The 19,194-nt window shown below is 41.4% G+C and overlaps 1 protein-coding gene across 1 annotated transcript in view; it reads right to left on the bottom strand.

The window, feature by feature from the left end:
- prkcaa (protein kinase C, alpha, a) overlaps positions 1–19,194 on the bottom strand; it is a 215,262-nt gene that overhangs the window by 27,604 nt on the left and 168,464 nt on the right. The window contains exons 9-13 of the mRNA XM_084127788.1: positions 11,124–11,264; positions 10,440–10,613; positions 8,853–8,944; positions 8,652–8,714; positions 7,182–7,320 (exon numbers count right to left, since the gene is read on the bottom strand). Of these exons, the coding sequence (XP_083983914.1) occupies positions 7,182–7,320; positions 8,652–8,714; positions 8,853–8,944; positions 10,440–10,613; positions 11,124–11,264 (609 nt within the window). The remainder of the gene's footprint in view (positions 1–7,181; positions 7,321–8,651; positions 8,715–8,852; positions 8,945–10,439; positions 10,614–11,123; positions 11,265–19,194) is intronic.

Consider the following 19,194-nt stretch of genomic DNA (forward strand, 5'->3'; position numbering starts at 1 on the left):
CATCAGTAGAAGGGAGACAGACAGCATCAAATACAGCATTTTACATTACAGTATGTATGCCATGTGATGCTGTAAACATGGTAGAGACATTACTGTAACTCAGCCTTCATCTGTAAAGGTCCACTACTGTATAGATTCAGTCAAATGGTCAAAATCATTTACTGTATTCATTGCCAGCAAACTCTGTTAGCACAGAACCTCATGGCTGTGCTTCATCACAGCTTTTGATAATACACTGGACAGATACTATTGCAAACATTATGGATTCAGTTACATAAGTTAGGTTATGCAGGTGTATTTTCTAATGTGGCATATCCTGTATTACTGTAATTAATTCAGCAACAACTGTGATTTGAAACATGTATCTTGCATTGTTTGCTGTTGAATGAGCTGATTGTTAAAAGTGCTAAACTGAAAGAAGGTCATACTGTTGTGTTTCTGTGATTAAACCAAATGTTCTCATTACATATTACAATAATCTTGTGTTTGAAACAATGATAATGTGGACTGAAAAGTGTATAACTGTAATGAAAGCATGAGATCAGGTTTTGAAAGAATGACTAGCTGTGTTACAAGTGTGATCAGTTTGGATTTTTGTACTAAGAGTTTTGAAAATGTACACCTTACTTGTGAAAATAGTACCAAAGCGAATAAAAAAAACTGTAATTCTCATAGTAAGAGGAGTTTACCAAACAGACTTTCACAGCCACTCCTACATGGACTAATTTAGATTTTACCTTAAAGGTCAAAAGCAATCTAAAGGCCGGTTCACACCAACACGAATGTTTTGTATTTTTTTTGCAAAAAAAAAAAAAATTATAAAAATTAACTCATGTTTGTCTAAGTATTTGATTTGCTATGACTGATATTTACCATAAATGGTTTTGTGTTCATTGTTCAAAATGTTGCAATAAAAAAATAAATAAAAAAAAACACAAGGGCAGCGAATCTTTCCATTTCTGCTTTTCACAGAAAAAAATAACTAAGTCAAAATGCATTTGAATGTTTTCAAACAGCCATTCAATTTGTATTCGCTATGATGTTTATCAAACAACACCAAATACATATAGAGAAAGAGAGCCAGGTCCAGATTCTTCCTTAGCTATTTACTGTCGCTTAGAAAAAAAACATTTTACTATTTGTAACAGCAGTATCTCCAGACACATGGCTAAAAGTGTGATTAAAACTGATTGGACAGTTATTTGCAGAGCAATGGAAAAAAGGTTCTAACAACTATCTTAAAAAAATAAAATAAAAATCTGTTGCATTGACAGAATGTGAATGTGTTGATCTGAATGGACAAGGTAAAAGGTCCATTTCACACAAATAATGATAACTATGAAGTATTAGTGACTTCTATTATCCCCATGGGGAAATTTTGTTTTAATGATTTTGTTTTGTTTCAACATGCTTTCACACAAAAAACAAACAATGTACATAAATATGAAAATCTCAAAATCAATCCCCCCCACACTCAACATCATTGAAACCCGCACAGTTGACTCTACAAAAACACACACAAAAAAACACTTTCATTTAAGCATTTTGCAATCTGTGGCAAGAAGGATCCCTCCCCCACCCACCCCCTACTTAAAAACAAAACAAAAAAACACTGGCATTCTAAATCTCCGACCCGAAAGTGATAGCTCAAACTCATAAAACAGAGGATTCCTATGGTCTGATATAATTTTCGTGACTTTGCTAAGGCATTTGGTAGATTTGTTCTAAACCCTTCAGAGGGATACCAAGTGGTTTACTTGCAATACTTAAGACTTTCCTTTGTGACAACTCACTGTGACATTTTCCAAATCAACAGGTGATGCAAAAGATCAAACACTTTAAAGGGGTGGTATAATGCCCATTTCACAAGATGTAAAATAAGTCTCTGATGTCCCCCGAGTGTGTATGTGAAGTTTTAGCTCAAAATACCCCACAGATATTTTTATATAGCATGTTAAAGTTGTCACTTTTTGAGGGTGAGCAAAAACGCACCGTTTTTTTGTCCCTTTAAATGCAAATGAGCTTCTGCTCTCGGCACATTGTTAGCAGCTTCGATTACCTCACACAGACATGCAAAGACTTTTAGCCTTTTATGTTCAAACTGGAGTCAGACAAAGATGGAGAGACTCCATGTGTGACAACATGTAGACAACATTTCTGAATGGTTAGTTGATGATGTTATGTAGCTTATGTGTAGTTATCATCTAGTAATTGATTAACATATTCTATTGATCATCTGTAAATCGTGTTCCGGGGGCGGGGTTTATGTAAATTCTAGGGCTGGCGATGTCACTAACCTGAGAGGAATGTTGTGTAGTCCCTACCAGCCGTTTGTAGTAATTCTTAAAAAGCAATTTCTTAAAAAGCAAATATCTCCCTTTGCTTTGAACTTTGAGCGTTGTAACTTTGCAGATGTTGTTTATGCTCAAACAGCAACATTACACACTAACTAAAGTTAGAAAAGTGAAATCATAATCAACCACCCCTTTAAATAAAATAATTATATTAATTATACTATGAAGATAACAATAACAATATCATTCTGTTGTTCGAGCTCTTTACAGCAGGATGGATTCTGATTGTTTTTTTTCATTCATCAGCTGGAAAAAATAATTTTGAAAGTGATTCTAACGCTATCGTTCCTCTGGCTGCTATCGTTATAGTTGTGGTGTGGACTCTGCTATTATTTTACATTTAGAATGATTTTTATTCGTCTTGGTATGAACAGGCTGGTTAGGTGGGAGGGTTATTCTACTGGTTTAGTAGAATAGAGATATAGAGGGTCTGCTTTTGTATGTGTTGAGAAGTCCGATGTTAAAAAAAATAAAAATAAATAAAAAAACCTCCTTGTGGCTGCCTTTACGGCATGACTTTTAAAGATTTGCTAAAGGAGACAACTCTGCCTCCCACTGTCATGTCATGCCACTATGGTCCAAGTTTGTGGGGCAGAAAAAAAAAGAGCGACAGGGAGAGAAAGATACTGTGACTGTGTGTCTGAGGATGTCACAGCAGATAAAGTCATTATTATGAAGTGTGGAAGTGCCACATAAAACTTTGTAAAAGAGCTTATGTGACAAAGGCAGAGCAGCTGACACTTGTAGAGCATCCTCATGCTAGGGCCTGCTCTGGGAAATAAAATTAAGAGGAAGTTCAGTACAGGTAAACAAGGAAAAGGGGATAGCCTCACACTGGTTTTGAATATGAATAGATCAGTATTAAGAAAAAGGAGCAAGAAATCATTGGAAATTCAGTGGCATCAACATTACTGTTAAACATTTAAAATGATGAGCTGCTGCAACAACTTCTGTTGGAGAGCCTCATTAACTGCGATGGGTCTTTTTCACAGTGTGATGACGCATTTCAACAGTTATTAACATCGTACATCTAGCAATGTTTTCATATTTAAATTAGTTTTTTTACATTTATAAAAAAAAACATGTATACATTTTATTTCTTTGTGTTATATTATCTTGGCATAAAGTAAACTAGTTTCTAATACAACGATTGATTTTACATCAGTCAGTCACATTCAATGTTATGTACGGATCTTGGCTTTGAGCCCAATAACCTTTGAATGGTAACAGAACAAGCCGATGCACATTGGCAAATGAGTTTTGCAACGCAAGCCTCTCCCCCGCTTCTGGGTAAGGCAGTGTGTGAACAATACCACACTTCAGAGCCGAGTGGACGTTGATTCACTCTGCTCTTCATTCATCGTTCCTGTGTATCAGAACAAGAGGGTTTCTGTTCCTGTGTTGGTGTAAAGTCATGTTCCAGCGGAGGTCGTGGTTGCTGAGTGTGCACAGTCTGGTGCAGTGGCTGTTCCCATGAACGCTTCAACATCTAAAGAGTAGATTCCCTAAAAGAGTAAACACAGGTGTGATGTTGCATCGTTTTAAAGATGTCATTTCACCTGTGTGTTTCTGGATGCATCTGACAGCCACAATCTCTGACTCACATGTTTGGGCCGTAAGCAAGCTGAGGAGGCGTTCGTTGATGAGTCACCCACTGTGGGAAGATGACCACTGTGATGTTGAGATCAAGACCAAGATACCTCGAAAGAGGAGGAGTCCGCTTGCGGGCAGGAATTCCCCTAATACAAGTGTCCAGAAATGTTGTTGTCTCAACAGATGCCTCCACCACGGGCTAGGTATGCTTGTATGAGATGGTAAAAAGCAGCTTCGGGCTCCTGGACAGGACCTCGTCTGCAGAGGCATATCAATTGCCTTGAGCTGCTAGCAGTACATCTTGCCCTGTGCCGGTTTCTGCAGTCGCTGCAGGACAAACGTGCTGGTCTTGACGGACAACACATCGGCCGTTGCGTACATCAACCGTCAATGTAGTCTACGCTCCTGTTGTATGTCGCAACTTGCTCGCCATCTCCTCCTCCAGATGCGAATCAGATCGCTTCATGCCATTTACATCCAGGGCAAGCTCAGTCATGTAGCCGACGAGCTCTCACGACAGCATACGTTCAGGGAAGAGCAGAGACACCCCCCGGGCAGTCCAGCTGATTTGGGATTTGGGCAGTCCAGCTGCCCCCAGAGGAGGCAGACCCAGCCCTTCCGTTGCTGTGTCCTGTTTGCTCCTTGTGTATGTACATGGGCCACACGCAGAGCTTCATAAACAGCTCAATGTCTGCTATGGAGGCCAGCAGAAGGGAAAGGCTCTCTCCAAACAGAGGTTGGCCCAATGGATTGTGAACACCATCGTCTTGGCATACAAATCCCAAGACGAAGCGTGCCCCCTCTGAGTGAGAGTTCACTCGACTCGTGGTGTTGCTTCCTCCTGGGCGTTGGCACACGGTGCCTCTCTGGCAGACGTATGCAGAGCTATGGGCTGGGCAACACCTAACACATTCGCAAGATTTTACAATCTCTGAGTGGAGCCGGTTTCTTCCTGTGTGTTGTGTACAAACAGGTAATATGCGGGAAGTTTGGTTCGGTGTCTCACTTTCTGCACCATTCCCCTTTGAGGACAGGATACGAGCACCTATTCTGCTCCCCTGGTGAGTTCCCCGGCTGGTGAACCCTGGTGGAGTTACTCCAGCATCCCCGGCAGTCAGATGCGGTGAAGGCATTTGACGCCAGGTCTAGTCCTTGTGTGTATGCCCAGTTGGTCAGCCCCTGTACTAGCCCATATGTTGTGATTCCCCTCCTAGGTGATCCCATATGTGTATTCTTCCACGGTATGGCTTCCCTGTTGGCAAGCCTGTGTCTTTCCTTCAGCAGAGTCAACTCTGCCATCTCTGTAACGGTATTGACTCCACCCCTGGACAAGGCGGGATCTACAACTGAGATCTTCTATATGTAGCACTGCCCTAGCGGTCAGTCCAAATGTGTAACACTATATGTTACCTCCCTACGAAAAGGATGTGGTCTCCGTAGCTTTCCTTTCAGTCAGAATAGGCACACTTTCCTGTTGTTATCCAATACTCTCACTGTACAGGATAAATGAATGAATGAGGCATTTAAATAGCGCTTTCATATGTACTACTGTACACCCTGTAAAGGATAACAGGAGCTTCTCTGATTAACATTCTCTATGCACAGTCCTGTCCCTTCTTTCAGCCCCAAAATGTGCGGGGAGACCAGCTGGCTTGCTCAGGGCGCTGGAAGAGGCAGCAGTTGTGGCGTCTTCAATAGGGATCCCAATTTGTCAGTTCAGTTCTGACGTAACTTCAAACGTGACTGCCTGATAGGCAACATTTAGGTTACTAATGTAACCCCAGTTCCCTACGTCCTGTCGCCACAACTTCTGTACCTCGGCTGGTGGCCGTGACCCCGTCTCGGCTCCTCAGCAAAAATGTGAGTATTCGCATGCTGCCTTATATACCCGGAAGTGGGGGAGCAGCTTGCAATGCAAATCTCACTCGCCAGTGTGCAATGGCTTGTTCTGTTACTACTCAAAGGTGATTGGGCTCTCAAGGCGGGCATACACTGTGCGATTTTCGTCCGATTTTGAGCCAAATTCTGACTCGTGCGACTTTTTTTAGGGTCGGGTCGATTTTCAGCTTTGTCGTGCGTCGTTTATCGTGCAGTGTTCGTGTAGTGTACAGGGCAAAACGAGAGGCGATTAACCTCTCCCGACCGGCAATCGGATGGTCGGATGAATTTCTGGCATGTTAGAAATTTTGGTCGCTCCTCGTGACTATATCGCACAGTTGAAGCAGAGCTACGAACCGATTGCCCTAAACTCAGTGTTTTTTCCCTCACTGCACCTGCGCAAAAACAGAAGTTTCATCTGCAGCAAAAAAAAAAAAAAAACGAAAAGAGGGAGAGCATTAAGTTCTGTAGTTCAAACTAGCTACAAATTACTATTGCTTACCTCCAGTTTGTGTTGAAAAATGGATTATACCCACTTTTCCAAGCCACCTGCGATGTTTTAAACAATGTTTTTGAAATAAAGCTGTTTTTAATTTTCATTGATGAATTATTGCAGTGTTCGGACATATTATAGACTGTTAATAATTAATTATATGCCTATAATTCATTTCATTGTAATCGACCTAATTGTTTTAGACAATTTTCAATGAGGAGGAGTAAGCTTCTATGTAATATTTTATTATCCTCACAGCACGTTGGTTATGCGGTGATGCGCTATGAAATTATTGCGTGGCAATTTAATTATAATAGCCTATCAATTTAATAATAAAAGTAGCCTAGGCCTTCCCTAATAATAATAATAATAATAATAATAATTTAATACATAAATTGGAAATGCTAAATCATCTTAATATTGATAGCTGATGCTTGTTTTGACAATATCTCTGGATACATGATGTCGTCTATAGGCGCAACCCGGCACAAGGTTTTATCGCGCTGATTCGTGCATATTTCACACGTATAATGTGAGCAGTGAAGTCGCAGCTCAACGTTCGGACCATCATCAAATGGGTGGTACCAAATGTCAGAAGAAATAAGGAGGCAAAATCTTAATCACTTTTTTTGTTACATACAAAAAAGAGCTTCAGATACAGCTTCAATCAACAATAAAAAAATAAAAAAAACACTATTAAGCAACCCAAAGGGACTAATTTATAATTCATTGGGCTCAAGGGTTCAAAACACCACGGGTTCAAGTCCTCTAAACACTTACATTTAAGTCACATTTACATTCAGCACTAGCTGTGAATCTGGCAGGACAGGTACTGCCCGGAGGAGACACGCTCTGTCACTCACCTCTGGAGCGATGTAGTCTGGTGTTCCACAAAATGTACGGGTGAACACACCCTCCACAATGTTCTCCTTGCACATACCAAAGTCTGCAATCTTAATATGACCCTCTGCATCCAGCATGACGTTATCTAATTTCAGATCCCTGAAAGAGATAAAAATAACATGGCAGTACATTAACATAGAGAGGGTGTTACTGAAAACGGGAAAAAAGGGTTACAGACAAAAAAAAAAAAAAAAAAAAAACACTGATGTTTGTCTTGCTGGCTAATAAAAAAAATAAAAAAATAAAAAAAATAAAAAAAATCTCCTCCAGCACATGAGCACAACTCAAATTTAGTTAATTTTAATTAATTTCAATTTCACTGTGGGGGTTTCTTTTTTCCTGAAACAAGGACTCTGTCTCTTTCATTCCTGCTGACGTCAGTTCATGTGTTTGCTCTATTTCCCTAGGCCAATTTATTCGCTCAAAGAAAAACAAACCAAATAACTAGGTTTAGCACCTAAAGAGAGTCAGAATTAAGTGAATTCCTGGTTGAAGGTTTAAGCTAAATAGCGATTTGTTATTTTTTGTTGCTGTTATTTGATCAGTCAAGGCAATATTTGTCACATTTCACGAATACGGTATGATGGCCTTTTCTTTTTCTTTTTTTTAAATCATAGAGACAAAAATTACCTTTACTACTGTATCTAACAACTAAAATCACACTTCGTTCAGTTCATTGCTGTAAAAATATACTTTTAATTATTATCTAACCCACATTTTACACTTTCATTTAAATCATCATTGCATTTTCACAAAAAATTGTGATCCCCCAAAAATTACATTATTTGGAATCTTTCCACAGCATTTTGGGAAGACAAGTAAATTGTCTCAATTTTTTAAAGAAAAATATATATATATATTTTTTTTACTTTAATTTATGGGACATATAACATATAAATAAAAATGAAGATCTACCCCTTACTGACCGGTCAATTTAGGCAAAATCTGCAACCCTATACCTTGAGACTCTGTTACCTAGGATGGCATAGTTTATTTACTGATTTTTTATGTTATTTATTGTTTTAATTTTATTCATTAATGTTATTAAATTGTTTTGGACTATACATTTTGTCTGTTAAATGTTTGCTACCTTTATTTGATATTTACTGCTAGCAAATTGCAAAATCAGGGGTTTATTTAGAAATGTCCAAAAATAAATTAACATAAAACAGCTCACATTAAAATTAGGTTCACATCTTGAGGTTGACATTTAACATTTTCTTAAGGCTAAGGACCTCACTGACCATTTGAGAGACAAACATATAAAAGCTTCAGGTCCCTTTTTTATTTTACCCTAGTGCCATAAGTGCCAATTATTGGCTTATAAATGACTGCAGTCAATCTGCCGATTACAGCCAATTAGCTTACCCTTTGAAAGTATTGACAGAAATATCTGAATGTGGATTTGAATGTGCATTTTATGTGTTCACCTGTATATGACTCCTTTCTTGTGCAAGAAAAAAAGCCCAACAGCAATCTCTGCAGCATAGAACCTGCAACAACAAGCAGATTATTTGACATAAATTCACCTTAGTCTACAAACACACATAAAGTGATGTATGCTTAAAGCTCAAACCAAGAATTCCAGATATGGTATGCACATGTATAAATACAATAAGAGAGTTGCTTACACTGCCTGTGGCTCCTTAAATTTGCCAACTTGCTGGATGTGGTACATAAGATCACCACCATTAACATACTCCATCACGAAATACAGACGATCCTATGACAAAATTACATCAAAATCAACTACATATGAAATTGTTAAGACAAACTTTGGCATTGGACTTGTTTGAAAGGCTTTGTCTAAAAGTTTAAAAGTTAAATTATCAAAACTTATTGAATTGCGATATGCAATATATACTTATATGAACTTATATGAATTGAATATCATAAATAATATCAAGCTACTAATTACTAATCTCTTACATCATATTGCAATCATTTTATGAATGGTAAATATTACAGTCGAAAAACAAAATCTTTAAAAAAGGCTGGAATACACTACACAACTTTTAAAATATGAACAGATTTCATACTACGCATCAAACACTTGATGACTTTGTAAATGGTTACATAAAAAAGAAAAAAAAAAAAGAAAAAAAAAAAAATACTGGGCATCACACTAAAAATGGCAGTATGTGCTCATCATATACACCACACAATTTTTGTGAAATCTGTCACCTTCGACTGACCAAATTCTGCAGATTGGGATAAAAATCTGGGCAAAGAGTTGTATCTTTCTTAAGTAACCCTTCATCATTTGGTGGTTGATTCAGTTAAAAGGTTTAACATATATATATTTTTTTTCTTGTCTGTGAATATTAACGACTTTAGATCTGCTCTGTCTCTTTCATTTCTCCTTCTCTGTCATAACAACAGTTTGTACCGTCACCTCACCATCAGAGGACATTATTGCTTAAGTATTGAGTTTTTTTTGCCTTCTTTTGGAATGTAACCTAATGTTACCTAATGTTAGGAACTTTGATTTTGTGCTTTTCACTTGTTGGTTATGGTATTGGTGGCTTGAATTCTAGTTGTTTTATTAAAATCTTCAGTAAATGGATCCCTCTCATTCGCCCTGTCAATTCACACGTGTTTTTTTTATTTTATTTTTTTTTTTATGAAATGTGACTATATTAAAATAAATACATACGGAACCTCATACAGTAAGTATTGTAACCAAGTATCACATTCACAAATTGGGAATACCACAAAAAAGTGTTTGTATTGTTTTGTAATGACTATGTTGTTAACATTTATAGGAAAAAAAACAAACAGTTGTGTTTGGCAACTGAAATACCCATTTACAGCGATCACAAAAAGTATTTAGACACAAGTTATCCTAAAATTGTATGAATATCTTCGCATTAGCCAACTAAACTATATATATGCAAAAATATTCATATAATTTTAGGATAACTTGCGTCTAAATACTTTTTGTGATCGCTTTAAATGTGTATTTCAGTTGCCAAACACAAACAAAACACAAACAAACAAAAACAATGCAGGATTTTAGTGAGTATTGAATCATTCTAACAAATTCTGATTCTGAAAGGCAGATGTTTTGTATGCGAGTGCCATTAGTGGGATTACCATTTAGCTCACAGACAAAGCAACTTGTTAACAGAGACTTTTGTTTGAATGCAATTTAAACCAGTTTGAATAAAAGAGTCCACCAAATGCATAAATAATAATTCATGTAGAAAGTTTCTCACCACAGTCTGAAAGCAGGAGTGGAGATGGGTGAGGAATGGAGGTTTATCCTGCTGAGCTAGAACTCGTTTTTCCACCATGGTGCATTCGACATCATCATCCTGGATGATCACATCCTTCTTCAGGATCTTTATAGCATATAGTTCATCAGTAGACTTCATCTCAGCAAGTATCACCTGAGTATGGAGATAGCAAAAGCTCAAACTGCGAGTGAGGGCCATTAGCAAACCTATGAAACCAAACCATTAAAAAAAAAAAAAAAAAAAAACTTTGTCATGAGTCATTTTGAAACGAAATGCCATGATGTAAATGCAACACCTAAAATCACACAGAATAAAAATTACCAAATAAATAAATAAATATGCAGGTATACGGTTTATATGGATAAATATATATTGGTAATGAAAAAAAAAAAAAAATCATAGGAAAATTAAAAGCATTTGTACATATTTTCAGACTAAACCTTAGGAACAGTCAATCAGCACAATTTCCTGGGACCATAGTCCATACGCACCTCATTTGTGGATCATAAAAAATGGAAAAATAACAATTAAATAGCCTTATAAATAATAATACCAATGACTGAATTTGCATATAGAAAGGGAGAGCCAATCATATGGTGGTGAGTAAAGAGTGGTGTGCAATTAGTAATACACCTAATAATGGGGAAGTGGTTGTAAACTCACCTTTCCAAAACTGCCTTTTCCCAATACTGCCAAGAAATTAAAGTCTGTGAGCTTGACTCTATCTATACTGCTGGAAGGTAAACTGGACCCACTGTCATCGAAAGGGGAGATGGCTTTTTTGGATGGACCCAATTTGGCTTTCTGCACACAGACAAACAATAACTTTAAAAACAAGTCAAAGGCAAAATTCAGATGCTTGAAAAATTCCCATGATGCATTTGGAGTCCCATATGCAAGTGATGCTGGAACATGTTTTCATGTTTTCTGTCATTTATAAGGTGTGAATAGACCTTAGTCTTGGTAGAATCCATTAAAATTTTTTATTTATTATTATTATTATTATTTATTTATTTTTTTGCAAATGAAAATGAGGCTATGATAGAGACAAATGCACAGTCTGTTTAATGGGTTGACTTAATTATGTCTAAATTTCATATCACGTTCATCAGAGTTCGCCACCAGGAATTGTTTTGGAAAAACATATTTTCAATGTTGCGTTGAATAATAATAAAAAACCTGCTTTCCAACCCATTGAACAAATTTAATGGCTAACATTTTTGTGAAAAAATAAATATTGTGTCTGTCTACCCTGACTAAGGCCCATTAAGCTTTTAGAGATGCAGCCCAATAAAGCATAATCCACTCTTAGCAGCAGCATCTTCCTACCAATGTCCTATAACACAATCAATACACAACAAGGCTCATTCTAAATCTGCCTTCCTCATTAATTCTGGTAGTGCCCATGCAGTTTCCTAAGGCAGATGAAATTCTTTCCATCACAGCATGCAGAAGTCAGTCAGCGGGCCAAGATTCTCTGCCAAGCTGCCGGACTGGGCGGTCATGAGCTATTTTTTTTTTTTTACAAATTACTATTTACAAATTAAATTTGACATGCCTGTTTCTTGTTTTTGTCTGAACCTTCCTACTGAATGTTTTAAATTCTAGTGTTTTGACAGTGCCAGTAATATAATGCGACTGTAATATATTTTGATAAAGTTCTTTGTGAAATAACCACTAACTGGACTTAGTCCTGTTTAAGGCATAGCTGTGGTGATAGGTGAGTCATCTAAACACAAGAAGCTCTAAAGTTTGGTTGTGAGGAAGTTGTTGCCATACTAGCCAGCCATGAGTCCAATGAGATTGTGGTGAATACGGACAACACTCATGGACATGCACGAGGGTAGCCCAGACCGTGCGATCATAGGTGAGCTCCGCACCGCAACCGACCTTGCCCTCCGGGGCACTAGTGTTGCGGTTTGCGCGATTGGTCTGGCGATGTCCACCCTAATGGTCCAGGAGCACCATCTCTGGCTGAACCTGGTTGATATGAAGGACGCAGACAAGGTTCGGTTCCTGGACTCCCCCATTTCCCAGGATGGGTTGTTTGACGACGCGGTGGAGATCTGTGCCAACAGTTCTCTGCCGCCCAGGTGCCGACAGAGGCAAACCGGCACATCCTGCCTCAGCGGCCAGCTGCTGCCTCCCCGCCGCCGGTGGCAGATGTCACCGAGGGCGTCCCCCTGCCGCCGCTTCCGCTCCTGCTGGGCCTCTGCAGCAGCCTCTAACCAGGCCTCAGCGTGGAGCCAGCCGCAGGCAGCATAAGACCAAGTGTCCCTGACACAGGCCACCCAGGGATGGGGGGACGAGCTCTTCAGATGGTTACCGTTACACCGCTGGCTCCCCGGAGTCTAGCGGTACCCAAATTGTCAAAGAAAGAGCAAATTCCTCTGTTCCTGGGTCCCAAGAGGCCCAGACTGACGGTGTGCGACCCTGTAAAGCCTTGCACCCCTTAGCCCCCTCTTGTGTCACCAGCCGGCAGCTGCGTGCGGTTCGAGGACCCGATTACGCCTTCTCACGCACCCCCTGCCGACCCGTGGAGACAGGTAGGTGTTGCATCGCACACTCAGACCCCGCTTCGGGCCGCCATCGGGTCTTCCAAGCCGGGTCCCTGTCCTCCACCTAGCTGCCTCACACTGGGTACGTCTGTGGTACACCTGGTTCCCTGGCCCGGTTCGTAGAAGCCTGGAAAGTGCTTCCCAACCGGTCCGGTCGGCTCCTCCGTACCATCAGACTCGGCTGTACGATTTAGTTCGGCCGGCGTCAGCACAAGTTCAGCGCTGTTTGCTACACTCCGATGTTGAGCGAATGTGCACCTGTCATGCGTGCGGACATTGTTGTCCAACTGGCGAAGGGTGCGATTGAGCCGGTCCCTCCAGTCGATATGAAGATCGGCTTCTATAGCCCATACTTTATTGCACCCAAGAAAGGTGGTGGTTTACGGCCAATCTTGGACCTGCGACTCTTGAATCGGGCCCTTTAGCTTCCGTTCAAGTGGCTAACACAGAGACACATTTTTGAATGCTCCGTCCCCGAGACTGGTCTGCAGCGTTCAACCTGAAGGACGTGTACTTCAGATCTCTATCATTCCGCAACGTAGGCTATGCCTGTGTTTTTGCGTTCGAGGGTTCGAAGTCAGTACAAAGTCCTACCCTTTGAGTGCTTCACAGCCAGTTGGGTCTTCGGGTCAAATGGGAAAAGAGTAAACTCGCCCATGGGCTGAGGATCTCTTTTTCCGGTATGGAGATGGACTCGGTCCAACACGTCTCTCAAGAGGAACGTGTCTAGTTGGTGCTTTACAGAAGTGAGAAAGGGTCCCAATGAAACTTTTCAGAGGCTCCTGGGGTATATGGCAGACGCAGCTGCAATAGAACGGCTTCCTCCATATAAAGACCGCTTCAGCACTGGCTTCACGGCCGAGTCCCGAGATGGCCGTGGCAGAGAGGCACGCTCCGTGCGACAATCACCCTGGCCTGCCGCCCCTAGAACAAGTGTCCACCAACATCGGCTGAGGGGCCATGTACAACGGGCATGCAGTAACGGGGGTCTGGGCGGGCCTCTGACTGCATTGGCATCAACTGCCTCGAGTTGCTAGCAGTACACCTTGCTTTGAGTGGAGACTCCATCCCCAGGCGTTCCAGCTGTTCTGGGACCACTTCGGGGCCGCACAGTTAAATCTGTTTGCCTCTCCAGACTTGTCCCATTGTCAGTTGTTTATTCCCCGACCGAGCGGAGAACCCTCGGCACGGAGACACAGGCCCCGGGGCCGCCGCAATGATGCGTTTCCCCAGTGAGCCTTCTTGCACAGCACTGTGCTAAGTCAGGGAGGAGAAGGAGCAGGTCTTGCTAGTTGCCCCTTATTGGCCCAACCGGACCTAGTTTCCTCGGACTTATGCTTCTCTTGACAGCCCTCCCTGACCCATTCCTGAGACATTCTCAGCAGGCATGTGATTGGCTAAGGACAAAAAAGCAGGAAAATATACTGAGACCCCGAACCCCCCCCCCCCAACTTATTTAACAACAACTTATTTAAATTTAAAAAAATTAAATATATCTTTTTACATTTTTTTTTTATACCAAACTTAAACTGCTTAATGTGCAACATCCAACTTATTATGTCATGAGTATGACACATAACAACTTATTTGGTGGATGTGTAACAGTGGGAATCAAAAGCAAGTGTCTTGTCCACTGCTCCATCACCACCTCTCTCTTTATATAGTCTACACTACTACACAGAAATAACATACAATTAAATTATGCTTATTTTAAATGTATTGTGCAGGCTAGGTATACAAAAATATAGGCTTTTAATAATCTTTCAGTGCGCGAAACCATGATAATATGAAACTTTTTAAAACAGAGCGCGTATGCGCATTGCGGGCGCAGAATGACGTGCTCAAAGCAACATGGAGTCAGTGTTCAGCGTTGCACAAGTGCACATTTAAAAGTTCACGGCACAAAGCGAAGAAATGTAGATCGCACAAATCCTAGTGTATATCTGTCCAACAGTTTATTGATCATTTGTTTCTTCACAGTTTTAAATTCCAGTTATTGTGCGTTTGATGCCGATTCATAGTCATTGTGATGTGTGTGATCTAACAGGCACACGGTAGCGAGTCGTTTAAAAACAGCAACAAACTCCAACAAAATAAAGTCATTGTATGCAAATCCACAGCCTTTTCTCTACAGATCAAGCATTATAATGTGGATATCATATAGAGCTTGGCGACGTGTTTTAAACTATTTTTAAGCATATTCAAATAAATAATTCATTCAACCAACATTGTGTGTTGCTCTAGTGCTGCTTGGTTACCGGCGGCTTGTGTTTGTTTGTGGCCTCACAAAATGGCGGCAACCTCTTGTTTACGTCCCAGAATGCACTGCGCAGTGACGTCGGTGGAGAGAGTTTTACCGTGCATCCTGCTGTAACCGGAAGAGGCGCGTGCGCTGTTTGAATACTGAATGGAGAATGACAGCCGCAGAGGAGGGAAAACGAGTTTCCGTATACTTTATTGATGTAAATAGACTTCTGTCCCTCACATTAAGCTATGAAATAGGCTTCAGATGAATTTGTCACCCAAACTGACGTGAAAAAACCGCCCGGTGTGGCCCTGTTGCGCGGGGACGGCGATTGTGGTTCCGTCCCGGGTTACCATGGTGAGGGCTGTGAGATTTTTTTTTTACAGATCTGCATGATTCACGTAGGTCACATTTTCAGGTCGGAAAATCCGTAATTCCGGATTAATCCGGAAAAATCACATCCCTGCTCAGGGACGGGGCACTATTGGCACCTGCGTCCAGACCTCTGGAAACTCCCTGTCTGGTCCCGAAAGGACAGGACGCGGAGGTTCTAGGTGATCTACCACAAACAGGTCGTAGATACCATCACTTCTGCGAGAGCACCCTCTACCATGCTTGCTTACACCCTGAAGTGGAACCTTTTCGTTGAATGGTGATCTTCTCTTCCGATAAGACCCCCCAAAGGTGTTCAATCACTCTGTGCTTTCTTTCCTGCAAGATGGTTTGAAGCGAGGGCTGTCTCTCTCCATCCTCAAAGTGTATGTTGCTCTATTTGCGCAAATCACGACGCAGTGGATGGAAATCCGTGGGAAAGCAAGACTTGATCGTCAGGTTTCTGAGGGGAGCGAGGAGACTGAATCCACCTCGTGCCCCTCTATACCCTCTTGGGTCTTATCTCTGGTGCTACCGCACTGAAGAGATGCAGAGACCTCCCTATGAGCCCTGCAGGCAGCTGAGTGAAAAGTCCTGTCTTTAAAAACAGTTCTCCTGCTTGCTTGGCCTCTATCAAGAGGGTAGGGGAATTGCACGCATTTTCGGTCGACGAATCGTGCCTGGAATTTGGGCCAGCTCACTCTCACGTTATCCTGAGACCCCGGCCTGGATATGTGCCCAAGGTTCCTACCTCTCCCCTTAAAAGGGACCAGGTGGTGAACCTGCAAGCGCTGCCCCGGAGGAGGCAGACCCAGCCCTGGCTTTTCTCTGTCCCGTCCGCTCCTGCGGTTAACATCGACAGAACGCAAAGCCTCAGGTCCAGCTCTTTGTCTGTTACGGAGACCAGCAGAAGGGAAAGGCTGTCTTCAAGCAGAGTTTAGACCACTGAGAAAAACAAAAAGATAGTGGATGCCATTGTCTTGGCGTATCAATCCCAAGACGCACCATGCCCCCCTGGGTTGCGAGCACACTCCTCTAAAATGAGAGTGTAGCTTCTCTCTGGGCGTTGGCACACGGTGCCTCGCTGACAGATGTTTGTAGAGCTGCGGGTTGGGCGACACCAAACACGTTCGCTAGAAAAATAGCCTATGTGTCAAGCCGGTTGCTTCCTGTGTGCTCCCTTCACATGAAGCCAGTTACACTGTAAGCCCGGTTCGAAGTCTCGGCTTGCTGCGCCATTCCCCTCCTGTGGACCGGATATGTGCGTCATTCTTGCTCCAGTAGAGTTCCTCTTAGCCGAACCGTCGAGTTCCTCAGTCCGATGCCAGGCCTAGCACTCCTATGCACTGGTGGAACCTGTGCTAGGCTGGGCCCATATGTGTATTCTTCCACGGTACGCCTCCCTGCGGCGAGCCCGTGTCTTTCCCTTGGCAGAGCCCCCTCTGCCGTCACTGACCAGTGTGTCTCCCCCGTTATAGGCTGGAGCCACCTCAGTGACATCCCATATGTTGTACTGCCCGGTAACGCCCAGTCCATATGTGTATCCTCCACATGTATACCTCCCTACGGGAAGGATGTGGCTTCCGCAGCGTATTCCTTTCCAACGAAAGGGCACGCTTTCCCAGTGTTAATAAGTCTGACTGAGTGGGTCTTGCGGAACAGCAGTGACTTCCCTGGCCTAAGCCCTGTCCTATCTCCGCCTCAATAATGCAGGGGGATCAGGAGGCTTTTGTCTAGGCATTGGAAGGTAGCAGCACTAATGGCGTTTTAATAGGGATCCCAATCAGTCGTCACGTCGACTACGTCGAACGTTAGCGACTGAAAAGGAACGTCTCAGTTACGTATGTAACCCTCATACCCTGAAAGACGGAACGGAGATGTAGTCCCATAGCCACTATTGCTGGACCACTGCTGACTCCGGGCTCCGCTCGGCTCCAAAGCGAAAAACAAGTGGCGCGTGCATCCACTTCCATATTTATACCCGCGCTGTGGGGTGGAGCTAGGATGCAAAGCTCACACACCAATGTGTGCATTGGCTCGTTTTATCAATACTCGAAGATGACAGGCTCCATACGTCGACTACGTCTCTGTTCCCTCCTTCAGGGAACGAGGGTTACATACGTAACCGAGATGGTAGCTGCTGTCAGAGGAAAGGTGCTTATTAAGGAGGCCAACAAAGATCAAACTCCCTACACTGTGATAGTGTTAACCTTGAACTCCAGCTGAATTTTTTTTTTCATGTGTTTTTACATCTTACATCTTCACATTCTTCACCACTTCATCTGAGATACCTTTTTACGTTGTGCATGTTTTAAGATGTGCATGTTTTAAGATGTGGTTGCACTCTACATTGTCAAAAAATGCATGTTCATCAAAACATTTTGGACACTGGATGCCCCAATAAGGGGTCTTCATTAGTGCCAACTGTGAAACAAGGGCTTCTTTAACCATCTGGTGGTCTTTGGTCATTTTAAGCCCAAAATTTGTAATTTAAAAAATTTCAACTAATGGTACAAAACTTGAAAAAAATCAAAATAAATTGTGGCCATGATTAGAAAAGAATAAATGGTCTTTAAAAAATAGTTACACTTGTGATTTTTGCAGTCGAAAAAACTAAACAAAACAAAACATTATTTTGGGTAAAATCTACAAATCAACCACAATGAAATAGACTTAGATAATTCAGCAAAACTCAGCAAAAAAGAAATGTCCTTTCACTTTCAACTGCTTTTATTTCCAACAAATGTCTAAACATATGTAAAAAATTGTATAAACATAAAAAAGATTCAACAACTGAGACATAATTTACTGAACAAATTTTAAAGACATTTGACAAACAGAAATGGAACTAGTTGGAACTACAGGGACTCAAAATACAGTGTGCTGAAAAAGGGCAGCACACTCTTATTTTACTTATATGCAATACAGGCATCTAGTGGTTAAACCACGGTCTCACATGATTTTCTTTACTTCTCCCACTAGATGGCACCAATTTGCCTTCCATGCTTTGGATTTAACATACCTTTGCTTTTACATTGTAATGTATATTTTTTTGTTCTAATATTTCTAATATTTTATATAGAAATACATTGTGCATAGAGGTGAATAATGTCTTGACGTATAAAAAATTATAGTACATCCAACAACAAAACAAAACAAAACAAAACAAAACAAAACTGCCAAGGACCACATGTGTGATCCCTAAGTTAGGAATACCATTTTTTTTTTTAATGCCTTTGCCTGAGGTGTAAAAAGCTGTACGTTCAGTGTGAAAGTGTGTCTTGCATCCAAAATAGGATCTCTCTCAGAGCATCCTGCACCCCTGCTCAAACTTATTTCCCACATCTATGCATACCTCTATGTAACTATGTGAAACCTATCAGGCACACACAACAAGTACTCTCTGGAAGAAGTCTTCATACCCTCACATACTTCAAGATGAAGCTGGATTAATGTAGCGACCATTTTATAAAAAAAAGTGATGCAAATGAAACGGGCACAAAACCAGCCAGCCAATCAACACACACATATTTGCACGCTGCAACTGACACGCACCTGC

Source organism: Abramis brama (assembly GCF_963993115.1).
Source record: "Abramis brama genome assembly, chromosome: 11".
In the NCBI taxonomy this organism is placed as follows: Eukaryota; Metazoa; Chordata; class Actinopteri; order Cypriniformes; family Leuciscidae; genus Abramis; species Abramis brama.